General features: G+C 42.1%; 1 protein-coding gene across 14 annotated transcripts in view; it reads left to right on the forward strand.

Annotated features, from left to right (window-relative positions):
* The first annotated feature begins 508 nt into the window (after positions 1-508).
* SUN1 (Sad1 and UNC84 domain containing 1) overlaps positions 509-22,314 on the forward strand; it is a 33,374-nt gene continuing 11,568 nt past the window's right edge. For 2 of the 14 annotated variants that reach the window (XM_040589654.1, XM_040589655.1), the window contains exons 1-5: positions 511-616; positions 16,508-16,702; positions 17,040-17,224; positions 18,306-18,332; positions 18,439-18,633. In XM_040589654.1, coding sequence (XP_040445588.1) covers positions 531-616; positions 16,508-16,702; positions 17,040-17,224; positions 18,306-18,332; positions 18,439-18,633 — 688 coding nt within the window. In that variant the 5' untranslated portion in view covers positions 511-530. Of the gene's footprint in view, positions 617-4,249; positions 4,311-4,539; positions 4,758-5,126; positions 5,570-11,047; positions 11,145-16,507; positions 16,703-17,039; positions 17,225-18,305; positions 18,333-18,438; positions 18,634-20,063; positions 20,187-21,175; positions 21,260-21,576; positions 21,688-22,314 lie in introns of those variants that run through there. The other 12 variants (XM_040589643.1, XM_040589644.1, XM_040589645.1 and 9 more) reach the window with 12 other exon arrangements.

Consider the following 22,314-nt stretch of genomic DNA (forward strand, 5'->3'; position numbering starts at 1 on the left):
GAATTGAATATTCTAATAGTCCTTCTAGAGACGTGTTAAAGAGCAAGCTGATCTTGTTCACACATGCATGACAAACTAGATTATGTGCCACTACGTCCTTTTATTAGAAAGCGTTCTCAACAGGAATTCAACAATGCGCTGACCCTGCTTATAGTTTACCATAGTTCAATTCATATAACCCAAATTTCTCCAATCCAGTTATGAGGAAGTACTATAACTGAGTCTTCTGTGGATGGTATTTGAGCCTGCATTTTAAATTTATGTTCTTTGAGGCTCAACTTTCTCAGCTTCAACCATCAACTGCATCAGTAGGAACATGACTGAAATGTACAATTTTTTTTCTTTTTTGCTAGCTCAGCTATTACATGTACTAGATTTTATTTGCATTCATTGCCTGATGTTACTAAGATCATATTCATTACATAACTTTTTAAAGCAGGGGCAATTTTTTTTGGGGCCACGCAGTTATCTCAAAATTTCAGACTCTTTAGATAAGCAGGCTTTAGCCCTGCCCTTCCTGTGACAAACAGATGTGCTTCTGTCTTCGTCCTTGTCAGCTACAAGACCTGTTGTGGAGGATCCGGGGACTTGGATTCTCAGCAAAAGAAAGGTTTTGGTAAGTGAATATCTAACTGAATATAGAATTTGTTGACTACCTTAAATAGAATCTATTAATTAGACATTGAGAGGGTACTGTCAAACGAGGCGCCTAGACTTTGAAAGTCTACATCAGAGAGCATTTCTAGGAGAGATGGGAGGTTAAGTATGTTCCCAGATTCATCCACTTCTTGTCCATGCAGGTCCTTACAGGCAGTCCAGATTTCCTCAGAAATGCTTTAGGCAGATTGCAGATCGCCTGTCTGCAGGTTTCTGGCAGTGCATCTGAGCCCGCGGTAAAGATGCACTGATGTACTTTGTTTGCGTACGCAGTGTGCTCCCCAGAGACTAACTGCTAGTTATGACCGGAAAGTTATTATAAACTGTAATAACCCATCAGAACTTGAAGCCTAATCTCATCTCTCCATATAGAACTTCAGTTATTATAGTATAATATCTGTCTAGTTGTAAGTGGAAATAACCAGAAATAACTAGTATAGTAGTATAGTACAGTTTTACTATACTATAGTATTATAGTATCATGTAACCATAACAGTTACATTATTAAACTGTTTTATTTATTATTTACTGTATTTAAATTATTAAACTATAATAGCTACAGTTCTCTATATGCATATTAATTTAGAGTTCCGGTGGGTTATTGCGTAGGGTTTATCTCACTTGGGGGAAGTCCCTTGTCTGCACAATGCAAACACACGAGCATTGCCCCAGACATACAGGACCGTCTTGGCCTGTGGAATTCAGCCGCCGCTTTCAGAGGAGCCAAGTTTCTGTTTCATTTGAAGAATCCGTGTTGTGATCACCGCATGGGAAGGTGAGCAACTCTTGGCTAGAAGAGTGGATCATGGTGGATATGTAATGGACTGCTCCGTGCCTCAGCCCTTTCATGTGAAGCTCTGACCACATTTTAAAAAGAAAGAAAAATAAAGCAAAAAAACCCCATATCTTCATTATTAGACAGCTGAAGGATCAATAAAAATTAACAGTTAACAGGCTTGTGTCCATTTACTGAGATCAATCCCCCAAGGAAGCTCACGAACAGCAGTAACGGAGACGAGGCAGCAGATGAGAGCTGTGAGGAGAACGGCTGCTCCGTCAGCCTGCCTTGTATGTAATCGGCTTTTCTTGTTAATGTCTGAAATCCCCTGTAAGTCAGGACGATGGCAGGATCTAGTGGCAAAATGGAATTGAAGTACTTTACAGCTCTCATTTAACTGATAACCTAATTGTTCTCTATGGAGCACCCGATGCCTTTGGCTGACAGCAATGATGGTGTAGAGGAAGGGCCCTGATGAGCATAACCATAAAGTGTGATGCAGATGGCAAGAAACTTTTTTCTTTAATGAGCAAGAAATAATTTTTCCAGGTATTTTACACAATTTTCATAGTCATGCATATATATGATTATCTCCGCTTGGACATAAGGTTACTGCACTTCCTCACACCAAGGAACAAACCCACAGCATCCCCCTTGCCTGGCACACCCCTGCCACGTGCTGCCACAGCACCCCAACCCCAGCATCCCTCCCCAGGCTGCTGCTGTGCTCCCTGTGACTCATTTCAGTGCTTCCCCAAGCCCACCACCTCCAGATGCTGAAGCAGGGATCTGGTCCCCTCACGGACCCATCACGGTAACGCAGTGCCGTCACTGGCCTGTGCTCAGCAATCCCCCAGCCCTGCACAGTGCCTCCTGGCACCCCTGCATCGGTGATGTATGTACCCATGGCATGTTGGCCCTCTGTAGCCATGGGAAGAGCAGCGTTTCACCCTTTCCAACCTTCACAGTGGCATGCCCTGCCCAGTACCCAGTATTACCAGTCAGAAACACCTTGCCATACTGGTTTCTGTCACATTCAGTCTGTACCTTCACTCGCTGTGGGGACCTGTGCCTTTTGATAGCAAGGACCAGAATGCAGAGCAGAACAGGTTTGCTCGGTGTGAGTGCAAGACTGTTATGGCAATGGGAGTGGGAAGGGAGCAATAACGTGGGAAACATGCTGGGGTGGAAAGGGAAGAAGAGGTAGGACTAGAGAAATGTGGACCTTGGGTTGGTTTGGCCTTGTATTGCAGTTTCCCTGTGTCCAGTGTTGGTTAAGAAAGCTTTTTTCCCCTAAATTCCTAACTGCCCTCTACAGTGTTAAAACGGAAACAATTTTAATAAAATCAATTTTTATTCTTACTGAACGTTTTTCTATAGACTTCAGCTTAGCCAATAAAATTAGGTGAGCCCGCTTTATGTTCAGAGCTCGTTGGGCGCTGAAAAACTTTGAACTTTTGTTTGCCTGAGAGCGCTTTCTTCTGAAGCGTGGAAAAATTAACTCCCTATATGCACCAGCTTCTTTTAACAAAACGGGGACATCCAACCAAGTTTCCCTTAAATCCTAGAGGCCAAAGGTTCTATTGCTCCTTGTAGCTGAGGAGCGGAGGGAAGGCTGAATCTAAGCCACCCTCCTCCAGCCTCTTGGCCTGGGCCTGATGGAAAAACAACTGTTCAGGACACTTCAGAGCAGCCCGGGGAGCTGGAGCAGTGCCCAGGGAGAGAGACATGCCTTGTCGTGCCGCACGGAGCGCAGCCAGCCCTGGCCAGGCTCCAGGGGAACAGGGGGAGAAACATCCCCAGGAGGGCCTGGCCGCACACCACCAAAGAAATTCAGGGAGATTGAAACTAAGAAGTGATTTTGCCATGACGATCTCAAGCCCTGAAACACTGTCTGCTCTAAAGACAAGAAGGCAGGTGTGGAGTAAGTACAGAAAAGGGAAGGGGTGGTCAGAAAAGCGAGGTGATTTACCCTTCTGCACAGCTGGGCGAGGGGTGCAGGTCTCGCCAGGCTCCGCGGGGGCTTCCAGGTGTGACTGGTGTCAGCTCAGCTTTGGCTGCAGCATCTTGGGGCTTGCGCGGAGCTGGAGCCAAGCTCCTAAACAGTAATTGCCTAAAATCAGTGCTACAGAGACGTCAGCTAATGTCTTAAGTTAATGTCTTTATTTTGCTGCTTTTTCCGTTTAAGGATTGGCTGATTTTACCCATTTTGAACACAAACAAGTACACAAGAGTCTATTTATTTGATAATTACGTATTACCCACTTTTTCCCAGCAAGTGGAGGCATTTCTCCAGCATGCATGGGGAAATCACAACTTTTGGCCTGATCACCCTTTCCCAAGTGACACATTCCCTACCCTCTGTTTACCGCCATTTGCCCCGTCCCCGCTGCCCATGAGGAAACCTCTGGGCTGGGGGGCTGGAGGTGTAACGAAACGCGACTCCAGTCACAGGTTTCAGACTGAGGGCCTACGTCCCCCAAATACTCGGCCACCGGAGCCAGCTCCAGGCCACAAGGGCGCCGCTGACAGGGGCCGGCGGCCCCTCAGCCCTGCGGGGCTGGGGCGCACCACCCGCCGGGCCCGCCCGCGGCGCCTGAGGGGAGGGCGGCGGGAGAAAGGGGGAGACGGCCCGGGACGGGCACGGCGGGAAGGGCACGGCGGGGGGCGCAGGCATGGCGGGAAGACAGTCCCCGGGGTCGCCAGCGAAGCGGGGGGCGGCGCCCCGCAGGCCCCAGCCCCGCGGCAGGGCGGGGCAGCGCCGGGCGGGGCGGGGCGCGGCTCCCGGCGGCCTCGGCACGGTGGGCGGGGCCAGAGCAATCTCAGCCGCCGCCGCCGCACGGGCCCAACGTTCCCCCAGTGCACCGGTGTCAAGGTAACTGCAGCCGCGAGCAGCGGCGGCCGCGGCCTCGCCTGCGCGTCGCCCGCCGCCACCTGTTCGGGGCAGCGTTCCCTTCCCCGCCGCCGCGCCGGGGGTCTCCGCCGCCCCTCAGCGCTCGGGCCGCGTTTCCCCGCCGTTCCTCAGGGTCGGGCGGCGGAGCCCTGGGGGCAGCGCGTCGCGGACCGGGCTGGGGCGGCGGGCTCAGCGCTGAACCTCTCCTCAGGGCCCGAAGCTGCTGGGATCGGCGCTGTGAAGCTGGGAGGAGAGCCACAGACCGCCGCCGCGGCTGCCTGCCCGCTCGGCTGCCCCCCGGCCTGGCGCTCGGAGCCTTTCCTTGCCAGAAGCGAGTACAGCCTGCGGCTTCCCGCCCTGAGCAGGGAAGAGCCCGTAAGCGTGCCGTGGTGCCTGCCCTCGCTGCAGCTGCTGCCCTCGGGCGCAAAGGTAACGTCCTAGAACGGCTGTTGCGGGCTGGTGCTGGGTCCTGCCAAACCCATCCTCGCTGTCCCGTGGGCTGTCCCCTCAGGGCAGCCGGTGGCAGTGAACTGCTGCGGGGAGGGGTTGTTCCGCCGGCTTTCACTGTCAGAGGGTTTGGCATCGGTCACTTCAGTGAGCAGCCGCTGGTGGGTTTACTGCAAAATACGTCGTTTGGTGTTGCGCTTAGCCATAGAGCGGTGTTCGTGATGTTACAACAGTGTTTAGTTGCTCCTCAGTTAACCACAGGGGTAGGAGGGTCAGAAATGTGAAACTGTTTGGAGGCAGAACCTTGCTTCTGTCTGTATGGGTAGATTTTACGCCTGCTGGATAGAAAAGGTGTTCAGTTTGCCTTGTTTTATGTTTGTTTGTTTATTAATAAAGAGGAATTGTTCATAACATCTTATAGGAAGGGGAAATCTTAACTAGCAAATTCCAGGTTCCACCTTTCTGAAGGCAACCCCCCTGCCCCACCATCTGGCTTTAAGTTTAACCTTGCGCAAAAAGGAAGTGAAATCTTTGCTCGTTTTGTAAAAATTTTCTCTCTCAGTGCTCTGCAACTGACTGTTACGAGCTAATGCTTCTGCTGAATCTCCAAGTTAATCTTCATGTCTAGTTCCTGCTCCCACCTACGGGGGTGTACTGCTGTCTGCTGATTTTCATAATATTGTGGAAGTGAATCGCAGGCTCCTTCCTCACTTCCTTTCCTTTTTCCCTGTGTGGAGGCTTTGGTCAACAAGCTTACTAGGGCTTTGACATTGATATATTGGTAAATCTGGCACGTATGTGTATAGGTGTACCCCGAAATCTGCGGGGAGTGGTGAGCCGGAGGCAGTAGGGGGCTGTAAGAGGGGTAGGAGACGGTTAGGGGGCAGGCGCGGGGCTGGCGGCGTGTTGTCAGGCAGGTAGCGGTGGGGTAGCTTCATCGTAAAGGCGACCCTTCGGTAGTGTATTCAAGCGCCCATTGTGAGCTGCCGGTGAGCCGGTGGTCCCGCAGAGCCCCCCCTCCCCTCTCCGCGGGTAACGCCCGGGGGCTGCCTGCGGCGGCGCGGCCGGTGGATTCAAACCCAGCGCGGCACCGGAGGTTGGGCCGGATCCCCCGGATCCTGCGGGCTTTGTTGGGGCCGGGAAGCCATTTTGGGATCCCGCGGTGTGGCATGGCACTGCACGGCCTGCCCGCCGGGGAGCGCGGCCTGAGCCCGGGCCTCCATCGCGACGCCCCCGGCGGTGCTGGGCGCCGGCCGCCCCCCGTGCCGCTCCCGCGGGCCGGAGGCTGCGGGACTACCCGGGCCCGCGGCGGCTGGTGGCGGGGCCCGCGGCGCGGCGCCTCCGAGGGCAGCGGCCTGGTGCGGCGGGCGCTGTGCGGGCGCGGGCCGGGCCGCGCCCGGCTGTCGCGGTACCGGGGCCGTGGCCGTGCGGTGCCGCAGGTGCCGTGTGCGCGGGCAGGCTGCGGTACGGCTGGGCGCTGGAGCCTGCCCCTTGCAGGGCGGCTGGAGGGGTGCTGAGCGCCAGCGTGCGGTATTGCTGCTTTGTGAAGACCCTTCGGTTTTGTTAGTGCCTCACAGATTATCGCCTCTGTTTGGGGGGTCTTTGCCTGTGTTTGGGGGGTCTTTGCCTTAACGCTCGATGGTAACATCTGATTTGAAATGGGGAATGTTATTGCTTGGGGTTTTCTTGTGTGTTTGGTCTTGTGGTTTTTGTCTGTTGGTGGTTGTTGTTGTTTTAAAGGAATACTGATGTTCTAACAACGTGTGTTTTAATGAAATGTTGATTTTAGCTTGGAGCTCTTTGCCCTTCAGCCTGTTTAAACTAGTAGTTAATTGGGTACGCGGAAACATTCTTCATGGAGTATATTTACTTAGGAATTTGCCTTTCTTTTCTACCAAAAAGAGTAATTTTATAGGTTATTCTGGATAGTAGTAGAAAACAAACATTGAAATTACAAGTAAGCAATGGCTTGCTCTCAGAAACTGATAGGGTTGCATACCCTGGGTTCATTGTTATTAATAATTTGCCCAAAAGTCCGCTTAGCTTCTTGCAGCGTTGGTATGTTAAATCATAATGACTTAAACTTTGCTTGCTTTAAAAGGAAAGGATAGAATAGGTTCTACTTGAAGTAGTACTACCAGTAATCTCGCTAAGACTTTACATGTATAAATTTTTTTACCCCTAGTAACATAAAGGATAAGACATGCAGTCTTGCAAATTTTCTTATTCTATGACAGAATACTTTTACTCTGCAAGGGTCCCATTTCGTGAAATGGCCATTTAGCACTTTCTTTGTCAGAAAGGGTTCGTGAGGAAATGTCAAGGTAGTATGTTTGTGAAAGTCTACTTACATTCCCCAAAATACACATGTGGGGGTTCATCCCTGTCCTTGCAAGGTGCTTGTAGTGTATATACAGTGTGTATTTGGTGTTGCCTGCCCCTGTGATGCTTCTGTGCTTAAAGGCCACTATCAGAGCATCTTGTCACCTTCTGCAAAGCCAGGAAGCATGCTGCCAGCCCTGCTAGGGTTTCAATGAGGCTGGCTGATTCTGGAAGTGATTTTCAGATAAACAGGCTTAAGAGGTAGTGGTGCAGCCTCACGTCACTGGGATGCTTCATAGCCCCCATTTTCTGGAGACAGCCGAGGGGCTTTGTGCAAAGGTAAATTCTGCTGCACTGATTACAGGAGGCCCTGTGCTTCCTTGTCTTCTGATAAGTCAGAATTGGTGTCTCCTCCGGCCCTCCTACTCTGCTGATGTATTGGAACACCGATTCAGTTGAATTGCAAGGGAGAGATGGTAGGTGAGATGATTGTTGTTGTCTGCTTCACCCAAAAAGCAAATAATCTTGCTGTCTCCTCTGCAGGAATGTGGAAGTTAGCTTGTAAATCGAGGCACATCTAGTGTCCACTTGCATTCTTGCTAAAATGTGTGCTTCTCCTTAATTTGCCTTTAGGTTGTCTTCTAAACGTATTCTTGTTACTTGGGTGTTTTTATGTAACTACATGCTTAATTCTTTCCCTATACGTCCCTTAGTACTGAAAGACAGATGTTTACAGGCTTCTGAAGAAGGAAAAAAGGCTACTTAAAGTTTGGGCGCAATAATGCTTGCAACAAAGCCGATACTAAAAACCCTACATGAATCTGAGTCCAGAAGATCTGTGGTACCTGCATCAGAAATCTACTGGGTACCCAGTCATCTTTAAACTGGAACTAAGTAGTGCATCTATCTCTCAGGTTCTCTGCGAAATTTTGTGGCTTTCAATTTCAAAAATATTTTATTAATATGCCTGTCTCGCTTCCAGTTTTATATGGAAGCTTCATAAACAAGAAGGATTAATACATGAAAGGTGGGGTGCTGTTATGTTTAACATTAACATATGAGTGAACAGATTAGAGGCAGTTACTGTCTTCCACCCACCCTGGTCTGTTCTCTAGTTTAAGCTTCTGCTGTAATGAGTATGTAGAATATTTCTAAAGAAATTCAGTTGATTGCTTGTTTTGTGGGGCTTTTTTTGAAGAGATGCATAACTATAGCTGTTGAACTAGTAGTCAGATTTAAAAAAATATGCAGTTTTGTAGTAAACTTTAAATACATGTTTTTTAAAGTTGTGGTGGTTATCTGTGAAGATTATTTTCAAGTTCTGTTTGTCAGTTAAGCCTGTTTTGCTGCTTTTAAAAATTGAGTAAAGATTTTTCCCTTTGACTCTTAATTAACTTTAGAGCATAAGACAAAGTAAATCAAGCCCCTGAATCTAAGAGTGGTTTCTAACTATGCTGTGCTTAGATGGCAAACCTGTTATCTTTACTGGAGATCTTGGTGCTATGAAAGCCAGCTATTAATAGACCTACGCATAAATACCTTCAAGGTATTTTCGGTTAGCGGTGCCATTGTCAAATACATATTTTATCTAGTACTAACTTAATGATATATTTCAAACCTTATCCAATAAGAAACACAATCTAAATTCTAGCACTTGATTACTTCAGCAATCAAGTAAAGGAAGAAGTGGTGGAGAAGGCAAAAAGAACAGGAAAGAAACTGAGCCAGTGTGTTATTTTTCGAAGTCTGCCGTTGCTCTCCCCATATGGGTAGCAGAGGCAGGGAGGAGTCGGGTAGCTGCTGCAAGCTGACTCGCATAGCCTAGCTTTCCATGCAGGAAAATACTGCTGGGTGTCAAAAGAATTATATCAGCTACTGAGCTGCCAGTTAAAAACTAGGTTTTCAACGGTGATGTGTGCTAAGCAGTCAAGATCAGCTCCAGTGGAAACTCAACAGAGTTTTCCCTAGCTTGTGGTTTCAAAATAATTCTATTGGGATGGATAAATCTAAACAGATCAACCTTAATCATAGTTTTGAATTTCAGTAGGCATATATCTGAGAAAACACTTGTTTTAAAAAACAGCAAAACAGATATCAGGTTATAAAATCCTTCATTTTGTAATTCGCCGTCTTTCCATTTTTGTTACAGGGGAATCTGTCCCCACTTCCAACGTTCTAGAATGAGCTCTTAATTGTTATAAACATATGGCAGCGGTTGTTATGTATTCTAACAGTATTTGCTGCTTATTGTAGCAAGAGAATTAGACCGTTTTGCTAATACTTCCGCACTACTGATTCAAGCTTCCTCTAAACAACAAATTCTATATACAAGCCACTGAAGGCATTATGGCTTTGGGATAAGTGAAGTAAGTCTAGAGAAAGATCACTTAATGGAAATGCTTTCTCTATAATATATATATAAAAAATGTGTAAATAACAGGAATGAGACCTTATTTTTCATTAACCCCACAAATGCATGAGAGGTGCTTGCGTTCAGAAAGCTACTACAATGTTTAGGCCTGTAAGTTTTGATTTTTAGAAACAAGAAGGAAACTGTCTTCAGTAATAATGGAAATATCTTTCCATCTTATTGACATCAGGATTTGGAGGCTACAGGTGGACTGGCTAAGAATATTTTAATGTTTCATGTAGTAACAAATTTCTTTTTGAGCTGCTATTACCTGTACCTGTGACTTTGCTTTTTGTCTCTATTTCTTATGTACAAATGAAAAGTCTTTATTTCAGCATAGCCAAGTGCATCTCCAAAATGAGATACTTGATGTTTTGATTATAAGAATTGAAGTGTAGCTAGGGATATTTTTACCTTAATTTAGGCACGTCATCACAGTTGTGTGGAATACCTTTTACTGCTGCTGAAACAGGAGCCGTGGATAATCTGAAAATAGCCAGGATTCTGATTTGCTAACCATGGACATCCAGGATAAACAAATAAAGATTTGGCTACCACAAATAAGCTACTATGAAAGAGGGTTTTTTTCTAAAAAAGCAGAACTTTTCTTGTGGCTAGTAAAATAGAGAAGACTTCAAGGTTTTCTGCAAGTATTTTGAACTTGGGACTCAAATGGTGCATAATACCACAAGTAGTCACTCATGCAGCTCCGCAAGTTTCTTGGTATGACAGTATCAGGTTTTATTTTCTTCCTAAAGCTGTAACACCTTTCAAAGACCCCATGGAAATTTTTACAAGTGTTGGTTGGGTGGTTTCAGTTTGGCTGTTTTGGTTTTTTGGAAGCGCATGGCACTCTGGAAAATGTACCTAATTCTAGCCATTCGACTCAGTTTGCAGTTGGCTCTTCTGCTAGCGTCAGTGTTTTTATTACAGGAATAAATTAACCAATACCAAATATTACAGCTCTAAGTGAAATGGAGGAAACTCCCTTACTGTGTAATGGATAGTATTCAGAGGTTGTAGAGTTAGAGTGATTGGACTATATGATAAAAACTTTCTCAAATTTAATCTCTGTTATGCTTTGCTGGGTCACGGAACAGCCTGGGCTTTGCTCAGTGGGCTTTCAAAGCAAAACTCATGGCAAAGAGATTCTCTGAAAGCAAGACTTTTTTTAAAAAAAAAAAAAAATTATGCTTAGTTTCTGGATGTGCTAGCCTTAGTTCCTGTGGAAGTGCTGTAGTGTAGTTGTGGTAAGAGCTTGGCTCGTGTCACAGTAATGTTCCAGAGAACTCGGAAATTGCTGAAAATAGAGTATCGTAAAGAAAGTTGAGGTCAGAAATACACTGAGCTTCATGCAGTAATGATAAGGGATATCTAGCACTAGCAGCAATACTGCTGACATACTGAGAGCTCCATGTTTCTGGTAACAGTACCTTTTTTATTTCAGTACTTCATAACACAGGCTGAACAATGCAAGGGCTCCTACATTGACTTTATGTAATTTTAAGTCGTTGCATTACTTTATTTTCACCTTTTACAGTATGATTTGAAACACTCAACATGGACTTTTCACGTCTACACATGTACACTCCTCCCCAATGTCTGCCAGAGAACACTGGCTATACATATGCACTCAGGTGAGAACTCTTTTCTTCTTGTAGAGAAACCGCATGTTCTCTGAATGTTCTTAATTCTGGAGAGTTTAGCTTTCATGGTAAGTATACTTTGAAGAAGCATGCTTTTTACCTAGTCTGTTTTGAAAATAACTGCTGTGTCCTAAATGGAGGAAAGAATACATGTTGAACAGGACAATGACTAAGATAATGACTCAGTGTTTATTAGTTGCTATGAATAACTAGTCTCCGCCTAGTTACAATTGCTGTTTTATTTCTATAAATTCATCATCAAAATTCTTAGATGTTTTCTGGTTTGTCTTGTAACTTTTGTGCACTTGCTTTTGCGACTTGGTACCATTTTCACTTTAAAACACTGATTGGTACACACTCATCGCTACTAGTGTGGAACTTGGCTGGAAGTCACATATTAATTACTGCTTTTAGCAAAACTGCCTGTTGTGTGACTGTAAAATCTGTGTTCTAATGCACTTGTCTTTCTTGTATCTTTTTATTAAACTGACTATTATTAGACTGGTTCTGTTAAATCACTTTGGTTTTCTGAAAATTACTGTAATGTGCTTGCTGGTTTTTGTGTTATGTTTTAAAAATAAATGTTGTGATGCCCTCTTGATGTTTTTTAGTCTTAATACAGCAGATTGTGGCTGCTGACTTAACAGAGGAGAAGCTAGATAGATTAGTAAATGTATTTTGAAGCAGGTATAGGTAGTGAGCCTGAGCTATCTGGTGTAGCTAATTTTAAGTTAAAAAGACTAAAATTGTTTGTTAGGATGCAGTATGAGATTGCTTTTCTATTCTGTGTCTGTAAATTATTACTAAGTATTCAGTGTATACTAAAATGTAGTAATTGGTGTGGGGAATTCTTGGCTTCTTGCCAATGAAACAGAAGTTGGCAAAAACTGTAGCGTTAAGAGATGGCTAACTTAATATTCTTGCTTTTGTGTACTCCAGAACTGTAGCGTTGACAGGTTGTCTTGGGGATCATGGGAGGGTTTTTTTTGGCTATAGCCTGATGTCAGTAGTGTTGCAAAATGGGATTTGTTTTATGTTTTATCAACTAAATTGCAACTCTTCCTAAACTTTTAGAAAAACATCAGTAAAATGTTGGTTAAATACAAGTGGGATGACTGAAATTTCAAGAAAAGGCATGCTGGACAATGAAAGATGATTTATGTGCCTTAAGTCAGCCAGCAGATTCACTACTATGTTACTATTTAGACAGCTCTACTACCTTTGAGATTGGTTGAAATATTTTAGCTCTCTTACAGAGGATAACTTCCCCACTGTGTGCAATGAAAGTATACTTTGTTTATTCAGGTTGTTTAGATAGTGATTTTTAAGTCTCTGTGAGCATATTTTAAAACAACTAAGGAAAAGCAATCAAATTAGATTACAATTTCACAGCTTGTTTTATTTGTCTGAAATGCTACTAGTATGTTCTACTGTATAATCTTCTCCACAACAACTAATCTTTCTTGCAGACAAGAGGGAATAAGTAGGTCTTAGTATTAACTTAAGAAATTAAGATTGATTTATTGATTTTCTTTTTTTTTCTTATGTGTATTTCCAAGAGTTTTAGCAAAGTAAAGTTCAATGGCTTGCTTGAACTAATCTGGGGTTAAACCCCTTCTGCTCTGGGTTTTTCTTTTTGCCCACTATTTTGTTGGGTAAGAGCTCTGTTTCTCACTAAAGCAAACGAGAATACCACAGGAACAAAGATTAACCTGCCAGGAAAGGAAGATGCAGAATGATAAATCCTATTTGAAGCCTGGAGCATAGTTCATTATGACTCTGGGTTTTGTGTAGAAGGCAGTTGGAGTGTTTGACTTCCTGTATAGATGACGATTGTTGTTTTGCACAACTGAGAACTTGGGAAGAGGCCTTTGTGGAAAGGGAGAGTTATGAGTCTTGAAGCTTTGTGGCCTCCTATTTTGTTGTGTTAAACTGTATTAGGTATAGGTATTCAGACATGGATAGAGCTGCATAAGCTGAAGTTTAATAACTGACTTAATGAAGGCAAGTTTAGTTAAACTTGGTTGAAATTAACTTATTGTAATCCTTTCTTGTATAGAAAGGAGGGATTAGCAAGCACTTCCCTTAAAATTTCCTATTGAAAGATTCTGTGAAGCTCCAAATATTAAAATAATGGGGGAAAACTACTTGGTACACCACCTGCTTTCAAGGTGTCAAGAGAGTAAATGACAGTCTTTTGAGCAGACTCTTGTAGCTGTTCCTACCTTGGGTCAAGCAATATTTGAAGAATCTGAGGAAAGGGTGGGTTAGGCAAAGTTGCTAATCAGAAATACTTTCATGCTGAAATTAATTTTTTCTCATCTCCCCCCACACCTGTATTTGTTTGCTTGCATTCTGGTCTGACTTGTTCTGCCTTTGACAGTTCAATCTTTATAAAATCTGTCTGTGAGTTTCTTTAAAGAAATTGGCTAGTGCTTGTAGCACTGCAGAAAGAAGTACAGTGAAGTTTGATACCACAGAGCTATTAATAGAATTGGTTATGACCTATTAATAGAATTTATATTAATGCTCCCTGGGATTACTGTGTTCATAGCTGTTTGTAGTGCTTCTGCTTGGTGCTTTTACTCCTCCAGCTCAAATCAGAAAAGCATTAAACTAATATAGCCAAGTAACCTTTATCTTTTTCAAAATGCAAGTCAAACTTGTGAATCTCACCCACTTACCAACATATAACTTACACCCCCTTTTCGGGCTAATCTTTCTTTTTAGTCACTGTCATCCTTTGAGTTGTTTTTGTCAATTTGGGTCCCTTTAACACTTCTTTCTTTTCACAAATATGATTTAATTGGATAAGAATTTGGTTTGACACGCACACCACACCACCACCACACACACACACACACACACACCCCATGTCAGAGCACTAAATCGGGATGTAACTTTCTGCAAAACAGTTGAATAAAATCCTTTGGGTTTTTTATATATGTTCTGGGACTGATTGAAGTAATAGCTAAATGACTCAAGGTAGTGGCCTTCTGTGGTTTATATAAGTAATGCCCTGGTCAGAACACATATGAGCACTTGGATACTAATCATACGTCTATGTCCTTGTTAGGAGACATCTGTTTAGCTGTAGTTCTCTAGGTGTACTGCATTAATCTGTTATCTTGAATAATCAAGAACATTAATGCCCATTTCATTCCAAGGAATACTTATAAATTAAATTACACTTAAGGTCCTCCAGGCAAAGCTATAGGCGTGCTAATATCTGCAGACCTCATTCTCATTCCAGTTATATACTTATAACTTGAAAATTAACTCACTGAAGTTTAGGACAGTCTTATCCTGTAGACATCATGTGAAGGAGGTATCAAGGTAATAGCTAGGAAGCTGGAAATGTAAGACCAGATCCAGTCAGCAGATCTGCCAGCTGCCATGGGAGCTGTTTTGTCAGGGGAAGGAACCAGAGTCTGCACTGTTTGTGCAAGTTATCTAGGAGTGTAGGCTAATTGCATCTCATCTTTGAGTTGTTTTTTGGTTAGCCATACGTATTGAATAGGATTATCATAAACATACAGGTTTATTTCTGTCCTGTGAAAGGAAAGGCAGGGGGTTTTGTTTGCTGTAGTCTTTTTCTGTAGAAGAAAGACGGCTGCTTTCCAAAGTGTGGAAAGTGAGATGGCAAGTTAGGAGACTTCTAGATACTGTCCTGCTTACAGAGGACAGATAATACACATTCAGTGTGAAAATAATTATTATCCTGCATAAGCAAGAAAGAAACCCATTTTGTTGTTTTTTTTTTAAGAGGAAAAGAGTCCATTCTTTTTTTAGTTAGTAGAGCCTGATTCCAAGATATGTATTCAACCCAAATTGGTATAAATGCTCACTGAGTTACTTCATAACAGCAAGTGTTCATAAACAGAAACAAATTGAGGCTGGTCACAGCTGTTAGCTTGTCCTATGTACTTTGTGTTCTTGTGAATTGAGTATCTGTAAGAAACATTGGGTGAAGATGAGTGAAAGCAAATGCGTAGTACAAGTGTAAATAGCTAAACTGAGTTCTGAAGCAACTGTTTAGGGAGGGACTTAATAGTAAACTATTGTGGCTCCGACCCTTTCAGAATGAACAACAGGAGGAGCCATATTTAACCCATGTTCTCACTTCACATCTGCCAGAATGCAAGCTAAATTAAATATTTTTGAAAACTGTAAAAATTATATCCTTCTGTACCTAACCAGATGTAGGCTAAATCTGTTTTCATGTGAGGAGGCTTCTGTCTTATTTCTTCTCCCCCTTCCACCCAAATGTAAGCAAGGATTAATAAATACAATGTATACGGTAATGTATGCTAGGTTTGGCTTAAGCTGTGCTCAGACTTTGGGTGCTGAGTGGTTCTAGAACTTGGCCTCCTGCTGCGCAATAATGTTGCTGCACGATACCCCTTAACAGCAAGCTGGGCTTTCAGTTCCATGACTGAATGTTTGCTTTGATTGTAAGTATGAGTATTCTGCTTTAGGCTAAACTTCTGTTTTAGTAAATGTGTTTTTTACTGGCTCCTGTTCAATCTGTTTGTGTGTGCCTTGTGTTGCTGCTTCCTCTCCATTCTAAGTTTCCGCAGAGGTTCTGAGAGCGCCAAGTGTTGGGTTCCTGGGCTGATGATGTGAAGCTTGTCTACATGTAAACTTGCCTCTGTAGGATAAACCAGAGAAAAACAGATTAAAGACTCTAAACATAATTTTATTTGTTCAGAGTTAAATATTTCTGATGATTTGTGTTAAGTTAAAAAAATGTTTTAAACACACTTTTTTTAAGTAAGGATAGTTAAACTAACATAGCTAACATAGGGAAGTTTTTAAGCATCCTGAAGGGAGGGAAGTTACTACTTGTTGGGAGATGGAAGTTCAGAGTAGTGCGGCATGTGGATCTTTGGTTCTCAAAACAAGGAACTGGCAAAAAATAAACAAATTTTGATTAAAAATGAATCTTTCCCCTGTAACTTAGAGTGCGTCATGATTTTTAATTTGCTGCTAGGCGTGGTGAAGAAACTGGCATGAATGGCTTCCTCTCTCAAACTGGTCCCAAAAGAACTAGGCTGTGTAATGAGTGCTTGCTCTGGCTAAATTTCAAATGTGGTTTCCATGGTGGCTGTTTCTTTCTAACTGTGATTTGCTTTCAGTCGTTAAACTTGCAATACAGATTGCTTAAGAGAACCTGGAATATCTACATACTGCTGAATTATTTGGGTTACATGGCATATCTTATGAGAATTGCTCCATAACCCTGAATAAACTGCTTTTAATGGAAAACTTAAGACTAGCTTGAAGGGCATGTTTGTTACCAAGTTTAAAGAGAAAATTCCCCTATTAACTTTACTGTTCTTATTTTGCTGCAGTTCAAGTTATTCTTCATCTGCTTTGGACTTTGAGACTGAAAATAAAATAGATCCAGTATTTGATTCACCAAGGATGTCACGGCGTAGTTTACGGTTAGCTGCTGCAGGATTTAGTAAATCAGAGGAGGCACAAAATGATGCCCTTCGTGACAGCTCTTATGCCGGAAACTTTAGTTTCAGAGAACATTCTTCCAAGTAAGCATTTTTATCATCACAAGTTAATTTATTTGGTTTGAGTCTTGAGACTTCCTGTTTGATCACAATAGTATGAACACAGGTTACCTACTGTCTTACTCTTTTTTTCTCAGTGTTGACTGCCATGCTTTGAAAATTTATGTTCAGTATGTGTTTTTTAGTGAACTCCTTGTAAAAGTGTAGGTGCTTGAAGGTGAGGATTTTCTTTTAAGCCTGATTTGGTCTGTCTAGTCACATCAGTGTTGAAATACCTTGACTGTTTATTCATTTAATAAAATGAGAGACTAACAGAAATTTTCATCTTTAGTTCTGTGTCTTACTTTGCTTTGTTTCCTAGGATGGCAAAACAACACAGAAGTACAAATAAACGATCTGGCAGTGCAAGACAAACGCCAAGGAGAACTCTATCTAGCTCTTCCATTTTTAGCCAAAGCAGTCTCAATAGCCATGCTGGTGACTCATCAATGGATGTATTGGATGAATCTTTGATTCAAGAGCGGACAGAAGTTGGTCATTTCTGGGGTAAGCAATGACTGCTATTCCTTGTATCAAATTGTGAAAACTGTTTGGTTTCGTGTATATAAATGGATGTTCGCATCTCTCTTTTCCCCACCCTTTTTTCCATCCTGCCCCCAAACATGTGCATGTACTTACACTTTTGCAGCAGATATCTGCTTGCTAAGATGCCTACTGTAAATTCACAGTCCAGTGTGTAAACTTGTTGGCTATGCCAGTAAATGATTAGGATGTGTTGCACAGTCAGGTTAATATGCCAGGCAAACACATACAATCCATGGTGTTGCATCACAAAATTGTATGGAAGTATTTATCTCTTGTCATTGCTTTCTTCAAAATGTGCGTACAGCACTGTAGTTAAAGAATGGTCTTTGAAAAGCCAGAGGAAAAGCATTTTCTTGTTTGTTTATAGGCAGAAGCGTGTTTTGAGTTAACATACCTTAATCTGAAAGTTTCAAATTGGTGGCACTTCAGGATTTCCTGAGAGGAGTTTTGTGTGTGGCTGGCTGGTTTGGTTTTGCAAGTATATACAAGTATACTTTTCTGGAACCTGCTTTCTTCATTCAAGGGGAAAATAGGAGATGATCAACAACTTAGTATATCTCCCAATTCAGACTATTTTTTTTCTAGTCAGTATGCTCGTGACCTTCCCGGAGTCCTAATGTAAAGAATTGTTTCAATCTTAGAAGAATGCATTCTAAACTTTAGATTACCTGGCTCTTAAAACAGGATCTTAAAATACAGTAGTACCAAAGTAGTTACCAAGCAACAGAAACAGCGTCAGCTTGTAATTAGCTGCTTTAAAGTCACATGGCAGCTAAGAAAAGGTGTGGTTGTCATTCATGTTATTTTGTCTGCTGCTTCCTTGGTAGAATGCTTTTTACTAACTGTGATCCTGCTACATTAATGTATGAATAGATGGGTCTAGTCATATAGTAGACTGCAAAATATATTAAATGCTAATTATAAAGTGGCTTTTATTTGCAGTCTTAAAATTAGTGGGACTTCTAATTTGAGTTATGTCAGATATCATAGGTGATTACAGGACTTATATTTGGGAACAATTTTCTTTTCTTTTCTTTTGAAGGTCTTGATGAGGAAGGTGACCCTAAAGGTAACTACACTTTCCTTTTCCTTCCAGATGCATTCTATTTAAAGGTAACTAGTGATGGCAGTACTGATGTCAAGGCACTGAATGTTTTTTACTCTTGCTTTGCTAGTCAGTGATGCTGCACCAATACAGGGAAATGGTGATGTAGCAACAGCAGAAGCAGAGACCTCAATGATCAATGGCTACACTTGCAGTGGCTGCAGCATGCTTTCTGAACGAAAGGAGGTTCTCACAGCACACTCAGCTTCTCCCGTGCCATCTTCCACAATTTACTCTAGGGATCGGAGCAGGAAGCACGCATATAGTAAGTTACTTTCTCTTGTGTTTTATCTGGATAGCAGGATGGTATACAGTTTAGTTGATGCATTTTCCATTCAAGCACTTTTTCTGCCCTGCTAAATTTAGCAATAACTAAATTCTAGGTATCAGCTTATATGAAATACCTTTTTCTGTGTCAGTTGAAACTTTATGTACTTGTCATCTTCTGATATATGATGATCAACTTTTTTCAATGCTGCTGTAGGAATGAAACATTTCAAAGTGAAGATGCTGTCATATCTTAAGAAGTTACTTTTCCAGACTGATTTGGAACGCAATGGGTGGTTACAAGCAGCACTAATCATGAGTCTCCTAATCTGGTATCAGATCTATCTGTGTCTGTCACACATATGATTCCAAATAGACTTCCTAGTGACTATGTTCCTAAAGCTCAAAACCAAATGAATCTGCTGTAAAAAAAGGTTCTGCCTTTCTAAGGCAATCTTGTCCTCAGTGTCTTGGCTGTGCCTCCTGCCACGTGCATAGTGTCTTGAATTTCCTGATTGTTGGTAGTCCTCAGTTACCATGAAGAAGTTGTTTCTTGAGAGCATCTTTGAATTAGAAAGGAACCAGTTCTGGGATTCTGTAGGTGTCTTATTCCTGAATGAAGTACATTTTCAGTAGCAAGTCAGTTTGTTTGAACTATAAGGTGTGACTTTAAATGCTTTGAGGCAAATATTTCTTTTTGGATAACATGTAGCACAGGTAGGAATTCTTTTGGCTTGGCATAATAAACTATAAAAGTGGCACTGCATGAAAAATGTTTTCTGTGCTCCTGAGTTTTGTATTCACGTATGAGAGTTTTCCAAGGAATTAATCTTTGTACATTGCTTGGAGCTTTAGTGCAGCAGTTTGGATTAAACTTGAAGGGGCAGGGAAAGAACATAATCATGGCAGGTGTTTGGAGTATGGCTGATTCTAGGAAAGCAGCAGTATGGTGGATTGTGGCTTTGTACCCATGGCTCTGAAGAAGTGTGTGTGTGTCTAGCCCTTGAGGCAGACCACTGTGGTAACTTTCTCTAGTATAAAGGCAGAGAAGGGGAAATGTCCTCACCCTTTTAAATCCAAAATTAGAATGTAGTTTGTCTCTTTGGAGCTCTGACTCACCAAGTCAGTATCTACAGCTCACATCATTGAGAAATCCTGAGTTCTGTAAGCTATTTGGAGTTCTTAGCAAGAATACCTTTTCTTAGTGAGAACTGAAGTCATACATTCTGTCTTGAAGGCAGTTTCCCTAGGATGTGTAGTTCTTAGGAAAGCTTTGCTGTAATACATAATACATCCAGACTTATATTCCTGGCTAAACAAAGGCTTTCCATGCTTTGTCCTCATTCTTCCATAAGCTAATAACCACCATGGAATAGAAGTACATCTTTATGTAGGTGAATGATTTGTATTCACACTTTTTTTCATTAGGAGGAGCCTATTTCTACATGAGTAAGATTCTACGATCGGTCAAACATGCTACAGCATCTTTTGCATCACTATTAGTGCAACTATTTCAAATGGTTTTGCTGAAGCTGGGTTATGAATTTAAAGGTACCTTTTCAGTTGTCTTCCTTGGTCCCCACACAAAGCTAATGTGTGTATATTTCTGGGCTTTTTCTTACAGACTTCATCTTCAGCACTATGGTGCTCTTTTTTCTTCTAGTCTTTTGGCTGGCTCCTGTCTTTCTCCCTCTCTTACTCTTCATCTCAGTTGTGCTACCCTTTTCATACTTTCCCTGTTTTGGAAGTATCAAGATTAATGTATGAGAGATATGTTACAGTTAAGATTCACATGTTTGTTTTTACTAGGAAGTGGTAGAAGGTGACGTTTAAGAAACTTAAGTTGATTTTTAAAACCTGTTCAGTGTGCTAGTGTCAATCCTAATTTTTCCATGTCTTTAGTTTTCGACTGTCTTGTTACGTTAAAGCCTACTGTGCACTTCTGATTAGATCTGTTCTTGCAAAACTAAAACTGCCATCATCACTGCGCTACTCTAAAGCACATCTTGTTTTCCCTGAAAACATTTTGATTCGTCTTTGGTGCTTTCTCTTCCATAATACATACTGTATGAGTGAAGATAAACTGCCATAGGCAGCAGATAACTGATTGTTCTGTGCCAGTAAAACTTTGGTCTCTCCCATTCTTTCTGCCTTGTTGCCTTGCTACTTGCAAATGTTCTCTTCTGTCTTTTAAGATCTCTGATAAAACCAACACAAAGATGTAAGGGTTGGCCATTTTGACAGAATGATGGGAATAGGGACTCAAGATTTGACGAGTTGTTACTTAGGGTGTGTGGGTTTTTGATGAACTTTGCTATGAAAAGAACCAGAAAGATTATTAAACACCAAAAAGCCCCCTGGTATTTAAAGAAGAAAAAGTAGTTGCACACAGTAGGCTTCTTCCTTGATAATATTTCAGGTTTTCTGTGAGTAACCTGGCTTTAATTGTGAACCAAGCCAGTTTTAGCTAAAATATGCCCATAGAAAAGGCTTTGAATTTGAGAACTGCATTCGTTGTATGCTTTTTGAATGTGTTGCAGCTAACTCAGACTACTGTGGAAGCATGAATGTAAAGGAGTTTTACAGAGAAGATAGCCATCTTGGTGTAAATGAGGAATCAATATGTAAGTGTAATGATTGATGTTGTCTTTTAGCCTTGGTTGTACCACAGGTTGTTGCTGTAATGTAATACCAGATGCCCCATGATGCTTTGGAAGCTACAAAGTAGATGTTTGTTTTGCAACTTAGATGTAGGGGGAAGAATGGTGATTGCCTGGTGTACTGGAGTATGTCAGCAAGAAGTTTTGTTCCACTGAAGTTTGCTTAGTGTGTTGTGGTTTGATAACTGATACTATGAAATAGAATTGTTCAAGCTATCTTGTGACAATCTTGATTTGGTCCTGGCTTTGTCCCATTAATCGACTGTTACCATAACCAACAGGTGATGACTGTAAGGGGAAGAAACATCTTGAAATATACACCACAGACCACATGCAATCCTCATGGGCTAAAAGGGTAGCAAGGACCATTTGGCACACCTTTTCTTATGCAGGTTGACTTGGACCTTTTTTCTTTTGCTTTTATTTTGCATTGCAATCTCATGATGTTAATCATACATAATGTTTTGTGGTTTTTTTCTACCTTCACCTCTCCCTAAAGTAGATTAAAAGTGTAAAGTGTCTATAAAATTAACACCTTTTTGACTTCTTGCTTTGATACTGGCTTTTGTACAAGCTTTGCAGACTGCTTACCTATTAGTAAAAGCAAGGTATGGAGACACCATGCACCTTGAATGTTAGAAAGAACAAGTCAGATTGTTAATTTATTGCACTTCTGGCAAATCTGTAAGCTTGATAGGTTGAAAAACTGCCTTTAAATGAAAGCAAGGTATGAGGTATTGGTATGCAGATTATTTGAATAAAGGGGCTTTAACATTTTATTTTTGTTCTAGTGATAGTCAATTTTTACAGGAATCTTATGTAGGGATAGAATCTTCCTTGTGAGATGAGCGTTCCCTAGCTTGAATGACAGAGGCATCAAGAATCTGTTGAGTGCTCTTTATTCAGCAAAGGAAAATGATTTGAGACACCAGTCACCTAAATGCTTTGCAAAATATTGGGTTGGTATATCTATAATCCCTCAGATTAACCCAGACATATTTGCTAATCTAAAACTGTAG

The sequence above is a fragment of the Falco naumanni genome, chromosome 4 (genome assembly GCF_017639655.2).
Source record: "Falco naumanni isolate bFalNau1 chromosome 4, bFalNau1.pat, whole genome shotgun sequence".
Classification (NCBI taxonomy): domain Eukaryota; kingdom Metazoa; phylum Chordata; class Aves; order Falconiformes; family Falconidae; genus Falco; species Falco naumanni.